Source organism: Peromyscus eremicus, chromosome X (assembly GCF_949786415.1).
Source record: "Peromyscus eremicus chromosome X, PerEre_H2_v1, whole genome shotgun sequence".
NCBI classification, from domain to species: Eukaryota; Metazoa; Chordata; class Mammalia; order Rodentia; family Cricetidae; genus Peromyscus; species Peromyscus eremicus.
The window spans coordinates 100766136-100783213 of NC_081439.1; the positions used below are offsets into that span (position 1 = coordinate 100766136).

Below are 17078 nucleotides of genomic sequence, written 5' to 3' on the forward strand. Positions count from 1 at the left end.
AGAGGGGCAGTGAGTAGAACTGGAAGCAGCTTAGACAAATGCTCACACTTCTTCCTGTGAATGCTGGGAGTGGCCTCTTAGGAAGCTTCTCTTATAGTCTATGGTTGAAATGAACTGTTGAACTTAGGTGGAACCCAGTTCTGTGTAGAAATGCACTGATCTCACTAGAGTCTCTCCATCCCCATCCTTGTACCTTCCGTGGTTCAACATGGGCACAGAAGGATTGAGACTAGCGCAACTGGGGCACAGAAAAGAATGTATGTGTCAGTGTGACCCACTGAGGTACTTGGGAAAACTTCTGTGATGTGCAAAGGATGTGGGGACTCGGGATATCACCTCATAGGAAGTCCACTTGCTGTTCTGTTGAGATGGCATTTCCCGAACTTACTGAAAACTATACACCAATATTTCCGGAAGTTAAGAAAGTGAATGGAGTGAATGTGTTGAAAATTCACCTTGCTATTGCAGAAATAAGTGCTGAGAAGTTAAGGTTGCCATAGCCAGACAGACTGACAGGTTAACCTGTTGATGACACCAGAAAAATACTGTCCCATCTGAATCTGGAACAATGATGGCAATCTGCTACTTCTGCTCCAAAATCTTCAGGAAGAGGTGGTCTGGGTACCAGCTGGTACATCTGTAAGCTTGATTTCCACTTATTCTATGGTGATTGATTTTCCTAGTTGGAAAGCAATCCTACAGTGAGAAGGAGAAGGAGGTTCATTTAGTATATTAAACAGTTTCATAATTATAAAACACAATGTGAAGCTTTATATGCTAGTGAGATTTTATATTGCACAGAAGAACCTTATTTCTCATACTTTGAATACTGTGAGGGGTTGAGGATATCGCACATGAGTACATTATTTGACCAAAATATGTGAGGCCCCAAGTTCCATCCCTAGTACTGAAAAAAAAAAACTAACCCCAAAGAATCTCCTTAGGACGGGTGCCACCACAGCCCAACCTTCAGCAAACCTGCAGTGAGAACCAGTCGCACATTGGCCTCTCCAGTAGACTCAATAATTTGCCTGTTGTCTGATTTTAAAGTATTCAAGACAATTAAAATGGAGCACTGACTGCATTCTTTCCATTGACTTATTAGACACTTAAAATAATAGGAGGACCAGGTGTTTAGACTCCATACTTTCCCCACTCCCATGTCTCGGTTTAAATAAACCTACAGTAGTTATGTGAGTGCCAGTCTCAGTCTATGAAAAATTACCATACTCCAGTGCCTCAGATTTTGTCAATTTCTCTTGCAATTGCAAAATTTAAGCTTGAATTTTACTACTGAAGATAAATTAGCATCATGGAGATTCTATGAATATGAATAATTTCTATGTTGTGACTACATATAGAATCACTACTTAAAGGATGCTGGTTTTAGCAATTGAACATTTTATAAGTTTCATATATGTGTATACTAAGGCATAGAAACATGTATACAAAAAAAGAAAGTTGTTCTGTGGTATTCTTTGTTCCTTGAGGAAATCATATTCCTTTTTGGAAATGGCTCATTTCCATATGCTGTGGCTTTCTTGTTCCATTGTGTACCCACAAAGCCTGAAAAGCCTTAATCTTATTTTGCAAAGCATTGGGAGTGGAACAGACCAGCTTCATCAAAGCTGGGACAAAAGACCACAGGTAAGTTCTAGAATGGCTGCCCTTCTAGACTGCTGTCTCAGGGTATGCTGACCTGCACACCAGCTTCAGTCACATGTGTCCATCTTACAAGGCTATTCCTGAGGGCAAATGCTGAAAATGTTCAGGACCTGGCTTTGTTGATCAAATAAAATATGCACAGCATGTTACATGTTTGTTTTCAAATGTTTCGCATGACAAAAATTGCCCCCTACCAACTCAGCCACATAATTCTGTAATAGCCACCTTGAGGGACAAGGGAGTTTTACTACAGGGAGTTTTCTCTTAGGAATTTCCCCTTGTTTTTCTTATTTTTGACAGCTTCATACATACATACATACAATGTATTGTGATTATATTCACCCCCCAATTGCCTTCTCAATGCACATAATGCTCCAAGGTAGTAAAATGTAAAAATCATTGAACAATACATGAAGAAAAGATTTAGCAAAACTTTCAAAATAGAATCTTAGCCTGTACTTGCCAAACAGGCTTCTTACCATCGCTCTAACATGAATTTATTGATGATAATAATACACATTGCTCAAAGTTCTCCAACCTGACACAAATATGGCCAGAAATAGAATTAGCTTTGTACATTCTCTCTTATTTGTGGATCCTAGCTCCAGATCTTTCGATGTGAGTATATAACCCAGAGTAATCTCAGAAACAAGGGAATTCAAAAAGGGCTTGGGGCCAGGAGAAGGAACTCATCTCTTCCAGGGAAGAGTTCCTTGAGAGGTTGTCCAGTCCCAAGTGGTCATCCCTAAACACATGTACATAAGAGCAACTCTAAATGGACTCAGCAGGTTGTATTTTTGTATGTGTGTGTGCGTGTGCTCCAAGAAACATTAAATATTTAACTCAGCAGGCTATATTTATATATACATATGTGTGCATGTGTACGTGTGTGTGTATTGTGTGCATGCAAGTGTGTGTGTGTGTGTATGTGTGTGTGTGTGTGTGTGTGTGTGTGTGTGTGTGTGTGCCAATAATAGATGAAGAGGTCATGAAATTGAGGAGTGGTAGGGAACTTGGGAATTCGAAAGAGGAGAGTCTGGGGTTCAGATAATGAAAATATGATACTCATGCATGAAAATTTCAGAAATAATTAGGAAAAACAAACGTAGAGAATAATTGGCTTTGTTTCAAATTGGCCTAGCCAACCTGCTCCCCCCCCCCGCCCCTGCCCCCACCCTTGCCCTTAGAACCCAACTGCAGGAGGAGAACCCAAGTATCCTGAGGTCTGCAGGTGGCTTTTACTCAAGAGGGGAAGAGAGGAAGCTATGGAATAGCCAACAGCCACCTATTTCAAGTAAAGCTGTTCACTGTGCCTGAAAGCCAGGGTAGTGATACCTTTGAGGAAAGCTCTCTAGCTTTTGCAGCTTCAAATAGGTGAACTTGCGCCTCTGTGGTCTGCAGACAGTATGTGCCCTCTGCCCTCAGTGACAGGTTTTTCTTTGTGATGCTTCTCTTCTTGGCCACCGCTTTTGATGCCACCACTTCTCTAGTCCAGGAAGCCTGGAGCATCAGCACCAATGTGACATTCTTCTCCTGGATCTGTTTCTCTCTAATACCCCTGCTGATCTCCATATAGCAAAGAACTGTATACCCTTCTCATTTATTCCCTCCCCAGCTTGTGTGACCACTGCTGTTCTCACAGTTTAGAAAGTAGGAAACCGGAAGAAAATGGGGTCATTGTGTGGAGGAAGGAGCGGGGGAAAGCTGCAGACTGAGCTGGGTGGTGGACAGCATCTGCCAGGGAAGTGAACATGACAGGCAGGCAGGAGGGCCACAGACATGAGGAACAGAGCTACTGCCACACAGAGAGGAAAGAGAATGAAAACTGCAAACTTTAGGAGAGCAGAAAAACAGCTCCCTTGAGGATGGGAGGACCCCAGAACTGAGAGTCCTCTAGGGGGCCTCTGGGTTGAAAGTTTTAAAGGATCTCAGAGTACTCCTCTTTCTAGACTCCCTCTTTTTCTTCTTCATTGGTTCTTCTTGGGATAACCTCCCTAGGAAGGGCTCTTTTCCTCCTTTACAAATCACAGTCAACAAGTTGTTATTCATTTTAATTTTTTTAAGTTAACAATTTAACAGCCATTTGTAATAATTACAATGTCCTAGATCCTGGGGCTACAACTCCAGGATCAAGAAGTATGCCCCTCTTAAAGGGACCATTGTGGTCAGAAGTTTCTCCAGTCCTGCCTTGCCCAGCAGTCCGGATGAATCTCTACCACCTGTGGTCCTGAAGCCGCTTATAAAACACAAAGGCTCAGTCAGGTTTCTTGCTAGCAAGATCTTTCATTTTAAATTAACCCATTTCTACTAATCTATGTATTGCCACGTGGCCATGGCATTACAAGTCTGCTGGCATCTTGTTGCTCCTTGGAAGGCAGGCTGGAGTCTCTCCTGACTCCGCCCTTCTTCTATCCATATCTCTGCTTGGCTTTCCTGCCTGCCTCTAAGCTACATTGCCATAGGTCAAAGTAGCTTATTTATTAGCCAATGAGAACAAAATATATTCACAATGTACAGAAAGACATCCCAGAGCACTTTCCCTTTTCTGTCTAATCAAAAAGGAAGGTTTTAACTTTAACATAGTAAAATTACATATAACAAAACAGTTATCAAGCAAGAATTACAGTTATAATATCTAGTCTATTTGTATTTGGAAAAATTAAACAAAGCATTCTATCATCTATCCTATATTTGTGAGTCTAAAGTTTCATATCTAATTTATTTTTTATTATGACTAAGGAAAACTATAATTACAACTGTCTAGTCTTCAACTACATCAAAGACACCAGAAGGAAATAATATTACCTAAGAAAACAGGAAGTGCATTGAAAGCAACTTCCAAAAATCTAGAATGACAGAGACAGCTGGCTGCCTGGACAGTCACCCAAAGTTCTTCTGCAATGAACGTTGGGGCATCCATTTTCAGCCTACAGATCTAGAGTCTCTGACAGACATTTTAGTGAAGAAGGAAATTTGAAGGATTCTCTCTCTTATTGGCAAAGTTCATCAGTCACTTTCTTCTGTGTCCTACAGAATGTCTGGCAGTTTCTTCTGTGAATCAGAAACCTTGACTTGGCAAAGTTAAGTGGTCACTTTCCTATGGATCCTGCATGTCCAGTTTATATAGTTTATTGTCAAGCAGTCGAGGCAAGAGCAGTTTCTTCCCCAAATGGCTAACTTTTGCATTAAAGAAAGCAAATTCCATATGGAGTTTCTTTGATGCCCATCATCTTCTCTGAAGTAATCGGTGCTGCCAGGAGCAGATGTGTCTCACTGTCTAGAAAAGTCCAAGCTTTTTTTTTGTTTTTTTGTTTTGTTTTGTTTGTTTGTTTTCAAGACAGGGTTTCTTTATGTAGTTTTGGTGCCTGTCCTGGATCTCGTTCTATAGACCAGGCTGGCCTCAAACTCATAGAGATCAGCCTGGCTCTGCCTCCTGAGTACTGGGATTAAAGTCATGTGCCACTACCGCCCAGCCCAAGTCTAAGTTTTTAAAACATTTTAAATGCCATATTCTGTAGGTCTTTGAAATGTTTGAAGATTACATACCTAATTGAAATATATCTATGTATACCTAGAAAACTTAACTAACATGACTATATGTTTGATTATCATAGATGACTAATTATTAATCTGTATTCCTTAATTATACATTATAATTTCAAATGAGTTGCATAATACCTTAAACAAGAATTGAAATATACATACAGTATAACGAAATTAACTTTAAATTTGTATCAATAACCCAAATCTATACTAACGTAAAATATGTAAGATCAATAGTTGTTTTTTGAATTAAAGTAGATTCAATAATCTATCCTTTTGTCCTATCATTTCTATATCATACATTTCTATATCAGACAGTCCCTGCCTGACATGAGCCTAAGATCTCTTGACTCTCCTTCAGACTAAACCCTCCCTGAAGCAGGATGTGAGCAGTGCTGAGCCCTGTTACTGGTATGACAGCTCTGCACTGTTTGAAATAGTTGTGTGCAGGACCCTGCAATGATTTGTGTGAATGATCCAAAGTGTCAAGAGCTGCCTTCATTGGCAGCTGTCAGCCTAAAATAGAGAAGAGCCCAGAGAAAACAAGGGGAAGGGCACAGGCATATGTGGATTCTCTGGGAAACTCTGGTCAGAGCTGTGAGGGAAGAGCTCTCCTGGAGGAGGACTTCCTCCTCTGACACCAGGCCTTCAGGGGACTCTCAGCACGGTGTAGAATTGCCTGTGGAAACTCTAGTCCAATAAGGCCCCAATTACACTCTGAATGAAGATAAACTATACAAAGCAGGCCTCCTTCCATCAGTGTGCTCCCACAGGCCACGTTAAAGAGGCCTGTAGCCTAGAGCTTCTGGCTCATGGCTCCCAGGCATAAAGACCTGCTCTTGACTCTTCTTATCAATCACAGAAAGCATTAGAATGGTGGGTACAAGGATGGCTCTCTAGGGTTCCTCCATTCCCATCAGGAAAATGTGGCCTGGGACTCAGCTGCTGTAGCCATGAGCACTGATTTCCTCTGTCTTACCCACACCACATGAAGTTCCTATTGTTAATCCATGCCTGAAATCACAGGGGGAAAGGGGTCCACTTAACCCTTTGAATAATAAATATCACCATGGAGAAAACAAACAAGCATTCAGATGCCACTGAGACTTGAAGCTGTCGTGTAGAAGCTCATGGATCAAATAATTTATGGGGCTATTAGTACTGTTCAGTGGTGGATGGCTTCACAAGTGTGACACCAGGTTCCATCCTGAGAGCCACAGAAAAAGAAGACATTAAGAATGTCTATTGCCACATACTACCTATGACTCACCCACAGTGGGTACCAGCTGTGTGTGTCAGGGTAGACAGTCAGCTGAGTCCATTGCCTCTCCCCTACAATTTTAATGGTTTTGATGGTTTCTTCTAGGATTGGATGATATCCGTAAGTTATGAAGGGCTTCAAGTCCTTGATATTATCCCAGTGTCCCAGGAAAAGGATAATAAAAAGTTTACATGCTAACATCTGACCACCAGATGTGCAGCTGCCCCTTGACACTCCTTACTAGTGATACTCTGCTCTTGTTCAGGAGGCTGTAGATGGCTTCTAATGTAGTCCTGATTGAATACAACATGTGTTGCGAAAAGCTTCTTTGCAAAGCTCACCGTGTGTGAAGCCAATAAAGAATGGGAGAGCAGTGTATGTTTAAATGTCCAGTTTTCTTCAAGTGTACCTTAGGCATCAAATGATCCTGTGAAAAATACAGGAAATTAAAAGGTAGCCTTGCAGGACATGCCTGGACATGAAAAATTCTCCAGCTGGGACTCCTCTAAGCCAGGAAGGACTATTTTCTGATCCTAATGAGGCTCCAAAAAGGCTTCCACATGTGCTACAAGTGGTTGGAGCATTGGAGCCAGGTTGGTCACCTGTAGTGAGTTCCACTGTGCCCAGCATCCCCTACCACACTCCTCTGGACAGAAGCCTAGCATGCACATCTCAGCTCTCTCTCTCTCTCTTTTTTTTTTTTTTTGGTTTTTTCTAGACAGGGTTTCTCTGTGTAGTTTTGCACCTTTCCTGGAACTCGCTTTGGAGACCAGGCTGGCCTCGAACTCACAGAGATCCACCTGGCTCTGCCTCCCGAGTGCTGGGATTAAAGGCGTGAGCCACCACTGCCCGGCTCTCAGCTCTCTCTTATCCAATGCTTAGAAAGGGAAGACAGAGTCTGACTGGAATTGCACACAGCTCTTGGCCTCCAAGCAGGAAGGGCGAAACTGGTGAGATTGAGGTGAGCCTGAGAAGCAGGCTCTAGTCAGTCCCAGGATGGTACTGGCAGAGTAAGCAGGGATCTGGTAAATGGCCAACACGTCATAGCCAACCAAACTACATGAAAACAAGTACTCTGTTAATGACCAGAAAAGCCCCACAATTCAGGCGAAGAAACGCAGGGGCAAATTGAAAATCCTAGATAAGGACGAAGAGGAGGCCATTTCCAATAGCCTTCTGTGTTGGAGTGTGAGAACTTAGTGTTACAAGCTCCTTCCTCAAGGAAGAGCAGCTTCATTGCGGGACTGAGCAGCTTTGTAAAGCTCCTACAACCCTGGCCTTCCCAGCCCCCTCAGTCCTGCTCTTCCCCACCACACTGCCTGAGCAAATAATTATTTCCTTCTGGCCTAGGTCTCAGCGCCATACTACCACCTACTACCACCCCCCACACACACACACACACCCATCAAACATACTTGCTCCCCTTCCTAGAATGTCCCAATTAGTCACAGCCTGGCTCTACTTGGCTCCTCTTTTGGTGGAAACATTGCCAACAAATCTCTTGATTTGAGGGGAATCATCCTCTGCCTCTCCACTGCTTCTTAAGTCTTCCCTACAAAACCCTTAAAGGGTCTCAAGAACTATCTCATTTTGAAAAGATCCACTGGACTATACTGACAGCAGGAGCAAATGTGGTCATTGGGGAGCAACGTTTAGAACCTTGGGTGTGCCTGACCATAACAGTTTCTGTTATCAGGTGGGGCTCACATACACTTTTCTCCAAGTCTTACTACAGCTTGCACTTGTTTGGAATTCCCCTTTGTGAATTTACAGGAAGAAGGGCATTGCAAGGGCCTCACCTCCCTTGTGCTCCCTCCGGATCTAGTATCCAGTGCAGTGTTTTAGCTGAGAGTCTACTACAGCCCAGTTGTGATCAGCTTCCCTTGGCAGCCACTCTTAAGGGCATTCATCCACCCTCCCCACTTCTGTTTTAGGCTGTTTCCCTTCTAGAGGGCACTGTAAGCAAGCAGCTATCTCTTTCCACCTGCTTTGTTCCTCTCCGAACCCCAAATTCTGATTCCATCTTTTCCTCTCTCTACTAGCTACCTCCGGGCAGTTGTCTGGTTTTGTGTTCAATGTGTTGTTCTTGGACTCATATCATTGCTGCCACTACTGGTGTCATCTTCATGGCCTCAATCTCTGGGCATTTCCAACCACTAAGATGAAGTGGGCTTGGTGCTCAGCAGGATAGGTCACTGACCTCCTAGTATCAGGTGTGGTGGTGCTGGGCTTCTATACCACCACTGAGGAGTGAAGATGGGGTACATACTGACTCAAAGGTTGGTTTGAATATAAATGGGCCCCACAGGCTCTTATATTTTTATGCTTAATCATCAGGGAGTGGTATTATTTGAAAAGGATTAGAAGGATTGGAAGGTATGAACTTGTTGGAGGGAGTGTGTCATGGGGTGAGGGTGGGGGATTAGAGGCCAGTCTCTCCCTCTCTGCCTGTGGATCAGGACGTAGCTCTCAGCTACTGCTCCAGTGCCTGCCTGCATGCCTCCATGCTCCCCACCATGATGATAATAGACTAAACCTCTGAAACTGTAAGGCAGCCTCCAGTTCAATGCTTTCTTTGATAAGAGCTGCCTTGGTCATGGTGTCTCTTCACAGCAATAGAAGAGTGACTGCTTGGGAGCGTATGGTCACTATGGTGATCTCAGGTTGGAGCTCCCCTTCTAGTCTGCTTTCTGCATTCAATTAATGAATTTTACCTATTTTCTGTGAGGAAGAAAAGAGGACGCATGAAGCAATTGCTCAGAGAATTCTGTTCTTTATTGCTAATTTATATAAAGAGATAATGTTGTCACTGCCAATTTGGGTGGCCAACGTGTGGCTCATAGAAGAAAAAGTCATCCCTAAGAGGCTCCTGAAGAACAACGACATTCTTGGTTTCCTTCAAAATCTTCAGGTTATGTTTACCAGGAGGGGTGCTTTTGTGCATTAATGCCCTCTGATCTTTCTTAAGTTTGGCTCTCCGATTATTGAACCAAACCTGAAATCAGAGCAACAAAAACATTGCTTTAGCATAGTAAGTAGTTGATGTTTTGATGGAAAAACACGTCATGCAACTTCACATGCTACTGAGATTCTCTCATTTACAGAGGAATCTAGTTTATAATTACTTATATCCTTTACAATGCTGCAAGTAATATTCAAGGTCTAGAATGTGCCTATAGTGTGTGAGCTCCTGGTTTCCACCCTATCACCACCATATCCAACAATCACAAAAAAAAATCAACATGTATTCTAGTTTAATTTCTGTGCCTGACAAAGGCAACTTATGGAAGAAAGGGTTTATTGGACTTAGAGTTCCAGCTTGCAGCCCATCACTAAGAGGAAGTCAAACAGAAACTTAAAGCACCACGTCCACAGTTAAGAGCACAGAGAGAATAAATACATGAACACTAGCTTGCTTGCTATCGTTCAACTAGCTTTCTCTACTCTTATACAATCCAGTGCCACAAACCAGGGAATGGTGCTGCCCTCCAGTGGGCTGGGTCTTTTCACAGTAACTAACAATCAAGAAAATCCCCACCAACATCCCACAGGCTAACTCAATCTACATAATATTTCACTAAGACTCTCTTTCCAAACCAAACATCACAATCCACTCCTTGTCAACTTGACACACAAATACATTACTTTAAGCCATAACATTCCATTCCTTGTCCCCAAAGTCTCATGTTAATATCATAGAGTAAAATACAGTATGACTTTAAAAATACCACAGCTTTTAAAATTCCAGTGCCTTAAAGTCCAAGCATCTTAACTCTGAGCTCCTGTGAAATTAAACAAAAAAAGTTACCTACTTAAACATTCTTATTCCAAAAGGAAGAACTGGGGCATAGCAAATGAACAATCACATGTAAGCAAAACAAAAACATACCAGTACAAATACAAATCCTGTAGCTAAATGTTCAACATCTGGGACTCACAGTATTCTGGGCTCCAAAGGGCATGAACAGCCCCAGCTTTCCAGCTCTGCCATCCACAATATGCTCATTAATACCTTCTTTTAGCTAAGTATACATGCTTGGTTTCTAATTACTTAGTAGAACTGAACCCTCTTATAACCCTGTCTCTCCCTGTATCCATTTGAACACTTACAAGGTCACTTGGAGTTCTAGCATGACTACATAGAAGTACCCTCTGAAGGACACTGTTGTTGTAAGGAGTCAAATATTAATTTTGGTAATGCCCACATGGTATTAATATATGTATATATATATATATATATATATATATATATATATATATATATATACACCTTCATAAGCTACATATAAACATAAACACAACTACTTTTGCATAGGGAATAGGAAAATCAGGTTGTTTTGCTTTCCTTTTTCACATAGAAAATTGTTTTGTTTTTCAGTAATGGGAAAGAAATACTCATTGGAGATTTTTTCCCCCACAGACCATTCCCAATTTCTATCCCCAAACTGCTCTTAGTTAAAATCTCATTTTTCAATTCAAACAGGTAAGAAAAAAGAGTAATGTCACAATGTTTAGGACAAGACTTGAAACAGGTTTGAGATGGAGTGCATGGCTATATTTCTCTGATAGATGGACTGACCTTCACTGTGCATTCTTCCACATCGATGAGCTCTGCAAGCTCTTTCCTGTGGAGAGAAAAACATCAAACTTTAATATTTGGCATTAAGGGTAAAATTAAGCATGTTTTGTATGTTCTGTGTATGCTTTAAACTTTTTACATTTTTGTCTTACGTGTGTATCTGCATGTATGTCTCTGCGCCACTTGCAAGCCTGGTGCCCATGGAGGCCAGAAAAGGGCATCAGATCCCCTGGAAATGGAGTTAAAGATGATTGTGAGCCACAGTGTGGCTGCTAGGAATTGAACCCAGGTCCTTTGGAAGAGCAGCCAGTGCTCTTAACTACTGAGTCATCTCTCCAGTTGGTTCTGAGCATGTTTTAAAGTTTGTTATATCCATTCACATCTCTCCAAATATACTTCTTTTTGTAATTCTTAGGGAAAGTATAGTTTAGAGGTGGTTTCACTTTCCTACAAAATTAAATATTAACCTCCTTGTGTTGCCAAACTGAAATTCTAAATTGTAAAGATATTAAAATTAAATTAAATTTTAATATCTTTACAATCTGAAAAAATGGTTAATGCTTTTATTAATAAATAACAACAATGTCTAAATCTAAATCTATAATAAGTAACTTATACATTTTTGATGGTACTGAGGATTGAACATAGGGTCTTGAACATGCTAGGCAGGGGATGTATCCCCAACCCTTTGTATATTCTATTTTGAGACTATGTCTCATTAAGTTCCATAGCCAGAACTTAGACATTTTCTCCAGCAAGGGGAATTTGCACCCTCCTGCTTAGGCTCCCATGTATCTGAAAGATTAAAGGGCTGCACCACCAGCCTCAGCTAGTGGCACAAATTTTCTACAGGTATGCTGTATCACTGCAGATGCATGAAAGTATTTCATTCTCCTAAATATGATTTTGATGAAATATTACATACAGATGCAGGGTCCTGGTACATATAAAATTGGAAATTATTAGCAAACCTAGAAACTTCTGTGTATAAAATAATCAAAATAAACAGGCAACAATTCAATCAGACAAAATATTTGCAAATGAGCAACTAACCACCAAAACAGACACATTTTAAAATAGGAAAAAGACTTAAAGAGATGGGACTGGCAAGGTGGTTCAGTGGGTAAAGGCACTTGTGCAAAACCTAATTACCTAAATTCTATCCCCAGGACCCACAAGGTAGAAGGAAAGGACTGACTTGCATAAATTGTCCTCTGAACTTCACATATACACCAAGCCATATCTGTGTTCCCCCTCCCCAATAACTAAAGACTTAAGGAGACTTTTGACCCAGGAAGATAGGTTCTGATAGCCTTAAGCACAAGAAAAGTTGCTCAAAGTCATTCATAAGTAAACAAAAAAAGCAAATAAAAAGTTCAGTGCTGTTGCCTCCCATCGAGAAGTGTGGCTATTAACAACATCCTGAAATTAACAAGCCTTACTTAGTAAGGCCCTGGAAACATTGGAGACATCATACTCTCTGAAATGTAATATCACATTTTAGAGCCATGAAGGAAGAAAGGTGGTTCTTTTTAACTATGGACATAGAATTATTGAACTCAGTGATTCTGATTCTAGGTATATACTCCAAAAGATTGAAAACTCGAGGTTAAGGGGGGGGGGGGGGGTTTCAGGTTAGTGAGATGGCTGAGTTGCTGCCAAGCCTAACTACTTGAATTCGATCCCCAAGACGCACATTGTGGGAGAGACCCTGGCCCTCTCAATTTGTTCTCTGACCTCCATTCATGCTGCCCACATATGTGCATGTACACAAAATAAATAATTTAATTATTCTATCAAAATATGCACAGAAACCCAACCAGATCTCCTTCCACAGAGAGTGATAAAACACACACTATCTATGCAAAGGTGCCTTTGGAACATTATTTAGCCTTAGGAAAGCAGAAATTCTGCCATATGCATGAGCACAATGATGAACCTTGAGGGCACTAGGCTAAGTGAAACATAATAGTCATAAAAGGGCAGATCATGGGTCAAACATCTCTTTAAGTCTTCCCTTATATGAAGTGCCCCAATAAATCAGATTTAGAGGATAAAAATTTAGAATAGTGGTAGTTGGGGACTAGGGGAGGGAATGGCAGTTATTTAAAGGGGGCATAGAATTTCAGTTTGGCAACACAAGGAGGTTTCTGCTTTCCCAAAACAACTTGGAAATACTTCACGATGCTGAATTCCAAATTACAAACATTGTTTAGACCAAGAGTGTTATGTTTTCGTGTTTTAGGACTATTTTAAAGTTAAAGCAAACAAAGCAAGTGATCAATGATTGCTTTATAAACTTGGTTTACACAAAACCACATGAAAACCTTGACTTTGGTCCCCACAAGGTATCCCACTCACTTCCACCACAACAATAAGCAAAAGTCCTGCCCTGCTGACCAGTGGAGTACAACTGAAAACTCAGGAGGCTGGGGCAGGGGGATCAACAGTTTAAAACCTGGCTGGGCTAGAGTACGGTTAAGCCCAGCCTAGGTAGCCCAAGCTCTGTCCCAGAAGAATAGGAGTTTTAAGAGTTAGTAGCTCAGTGGTACAGAACTTGTCTGTGACTTTAGGTTTGGTCTTTAGAACATAGTTAAAATATCGAAGGAGAGGCCAGGAAAGAGGAACGGAGCCTAAAGCCCTGAAGTTAGAGTGGCTATTAAGGAAGCCACATACATACCTTTTGAGTTCATCGGGGTTCTGAGTTTCTTCGAAAACTCTGTCTAGTTCAAGTAGTTGTTCAGGAGTGAACTTGTACGGCTTTCCGCAACACCTGGATGGCTTCCGAAAAACCGGCTCCTGCCTTCCTTGTACAGGTTGACGGGACTTCCCACGGGTGCTGTTCTTCTCTTCACGGATGTAGTTGTGGTCAATCACAGCATTTAGGTGGCCCAGCTCCTCCAGGATGCCTGCAACTTCTTCACTGTGGCTGGCATTTGCTGCTGCAGCCCTCCTTTGCTGGAGTTCACTTGTTACTTCTTCTTCATAGAAGCCCACACCATAAATGTCATGTTCGAAATAGTATTTCTTACATGCCATGGCTGGAGTTCTGCAGAAGGTGCGAGAACATGGAGTCCACAGAGGCTTCGCGCCTCTGAATGTGGCCGTCAGCCGTTTGGAATTCTCCGAACAGTGCCGTGCTAGACATTCCGACGTAAGAAGGCTTCGTCTCTATGGCTCCCATTGGCTCTCGGCTAACGGCTGTGGGTGGGGCTTACTTTGGCGGGAAAAGAGTGAGGCGTGGCAAACGGCAGCTTATAGCAGAATGGTGCCTTTTAGGACACATTTGAGCCACAACTTAGGTTCTAAGCGAATAGTTTCTTGGCCGCTAGATCTGACATCAAGGGCAGGAAGCTTGACTCGAAAGCATATTTTCTGCTGAGTCCTGCTGTCCCCATGATCACCTTGAGAAGTCTAACTTTAATAAAAATTATATTATTACAATTTTACTTTAGAGAGTATGTCTATGTACATGTGAACACACACTTGTAGGTGCCACTGCACACATGTGGAGACCAGAGGACATTTGCATGAGTCAGTTCTCTCTTCTACCATGTGGGTCTCAGGGATTAAACACAAGTAATCAGGCTTGGCCACAGCATTTTTATCCAATCAACTTTCTCACTGGCCCAACATTTTTGTTTTTAAGAATCTTCTTTAGAGTCCATATGCAATGTCTTGCCTAGTGGTGATCACAATCCAAAATGCAGACACTGCATGGAGCCGAGCCTTCAAAATTGAGAGATCATTAGAACATCTCTAACACTTTCTCTCTCAACTCTAACACTCTCTCTGTCTCTTTATCTCTCTCTGTCTCTGTGTGTCTGTCTTGTCTCTCTTTTGTCTCTCAACTCTGTTTTTCTTGGTGCTGGGTTGAAAGCCAATAATTAGCACATGCTCAGCAAAGTCTCCACCACTGAGCTGCACCCCCAACTCCCATAAATCCCTAAATACAGAAGCCTAAAGGCTCATGGTAAAGAACCACACATAATTCAAGAATTTGTGTCCAGTTAATTTCAGAGACCTCACTCTGCTCTTGGAAACAACTCAGTGGTAGAGAGCACTTGCCTAGCCTGACTGTGTTTGAATTCTAACACTAGTTCTTGTGTTTGAATTCTAACACTGCAAAAAAGTTTAACTCTATATAAAATTTTGTTGTTGTTGTTCTTGATGGGAAAACATAACCCAGAGGCCTCTCCTGCTAGGGAAGCACATAGGCCTACTGTTGACCTCCACCAATCCTGCTGCTTCTCCAGATCCAACTTCCTGCCCCAGTCTCATCCCCAGATCTGTAGCAGGCAGCCTGCTGTGGTCTCCCTTTCCCCTCTGACCACATCCCCAAGGTGTAGATGTAACCAACCGTCTTATTAAATAAGAAACACAGAACCAATGCAAAGAAGAAAGCCAAGAGGTCAGAGCTAAGAGCTAAAATCTTACCCTTCCTCTTCTCTGAAAGAGAGCTACTTCCTGTGTTAAAGTCTTTATACAGTGTTCCTGTTCTGCCTTCTCATTGGTTGTAAACCCAACCACATGACCGCCTCGTCACTGCCTGTCTGTATAGACCTCCAGGTCCTCTATGGTTGGTATTGAGATTAAAGGCGTGTGTATCCAATGCTGGCTGTATCCCTGAACACACAGAGACTTACCCAGCTCTGCCTACCAAGTGCTGGGATTACAAGCATATGCCGCCACCGCTCGGCTTTCCTATGGCTTGCTAATAGCTCTGACCCCCGGGCAAATTTATTTATTAACATACAAATAACATTTTAATGCAAATAAAATATCACCATACCAAGGGATCACAAAGATCCTTTCCTTCAACTTTCCTTTCCCCAGTTCATCCCATTTCCCCAGCCTGGATCCAACACCAGCAAGCATTCCCTGGAAACACACCAGATGAACAGGCCAGGGAAACAGGTCCACAGAAAATTTCCTACCAAGCCATACACAGCCATCACACTCTCCAAAATCCAGAGAAGAAACAGAAACCAAGGAACAAAACACTCATCCAACAAAGACAAAACCAGTTATCAGCACCTAGAACTATAATCATCCCAATCCCAGATACCTAGACGCCAGTGTAAAAACACAATCAGTAACAGCCAGGACAATATGTTTCCATTGGAGCCCAGCAACCTTACCCCAGCAGGCCTTGAATATTCCAACATAGCTGAAGTCCAGTGTTAATAGTTGCTTGAATATTAAATGCATTTTCTTCACTAGTAGTCTCTTCCTGTAACCCGGAGAGACATAGTTTGAGCACATAGTACAGTGCTACAGAATACACCAAAGTGAAGAAACTTCCATCCTGACTGCATCTTCCTTTCCAGAGCATGTTACAACTCTTCCTCTTGTGTTTTATTTTTCAGATGTTTAGAAGATATTCGCTGCACAAAATGGGCTCTTTTATAGATGCCATATGTATAAGTCATGTAATGATGTATGTCTGATGTTCATACTCCATTCTCTATGCAGGCTTTGTGGCCTTGAACTAGGCTTGGGACTGTATAGTGATGGTGTAGGGTGACAGGGTTCTAAGATACTTTCCAGGCAGAGCTGGTGGGCAAAATGAGTTATCCAAATTAGTTCTGGTGGTGCAAAGATGGTATATGAGGGGGTCTTGATCACTCACTAGGATGTGCTGGCCCAAGGTGCTTGATCCCCACCTAGGCCCCAGACTGTGGGGATGGTATAGGAGGGTAGTGGTCTGGGTCACTCACAAGGCAGGGTTTGTATGAAGGCTGCTTGACCCTAGTGAGGCCTTAGAATATAAATATAAATATAAAGCTGACCCAAGAGGCAGGGGTCTAGGTCACTCACAAGAGTAGACTGGTTCACAGGCTGCACGAACCAAGCAGAGCTGGGAGTGTGAGTCTGGCTATGGCAGACAACTTACTGGGAATCCATCAGGCTTTGTGAAAACAGCTAGGCTTATGAGTATGAGGATGGTGTGGGAGACCATGGTCCTGGACATTCAACAGACTGGCCTGTTGCCCAGACTGCATGACCTCAGCTGGGCATTTGGTAGTA

At 42.2% G+C, this 17078-nt stretch overlaps 1 protein-coding gene across 2 annotated transcripts; it reads right to left on the reverse strand.

The window, feature by feature from the left end:
• Nucleotides 1-439: 439 nt before the first annotated feature.
• Nucleotides 440-14167, reverse strand: LOC131899473 (rhox homeobox family member 2-like). 2 transcript variants are annotated; one of them, XM_059250951.1, is made up of 3 exons: nt 13729-14167; nt 11049-11094; nt 440-696 (listed from the first exon to the last, which is right to left on the reverse strand). In XM_059250951.1, exons 1-3 carry the CDS (start codon nt 14085-14087, stop codon nt 583-585), a joined length of 519 nt encoding a protein of 172 aa, XP_059106934.1. In that variant the 5' UTR covers nt 14088-14167; the 3' UTR covers nt 440-582. The 2 variants fall into 2 exon arrangements, with proteins under 2 accessions (XP_059106934.1, XP_059106933.1); XM_059250950.1 differs by lacking the exon at nt 440-696 and adding an exon at nt 9223-9464.
• Nucleotides 14168-17078: the final 2911 nt, after the last annotated feature.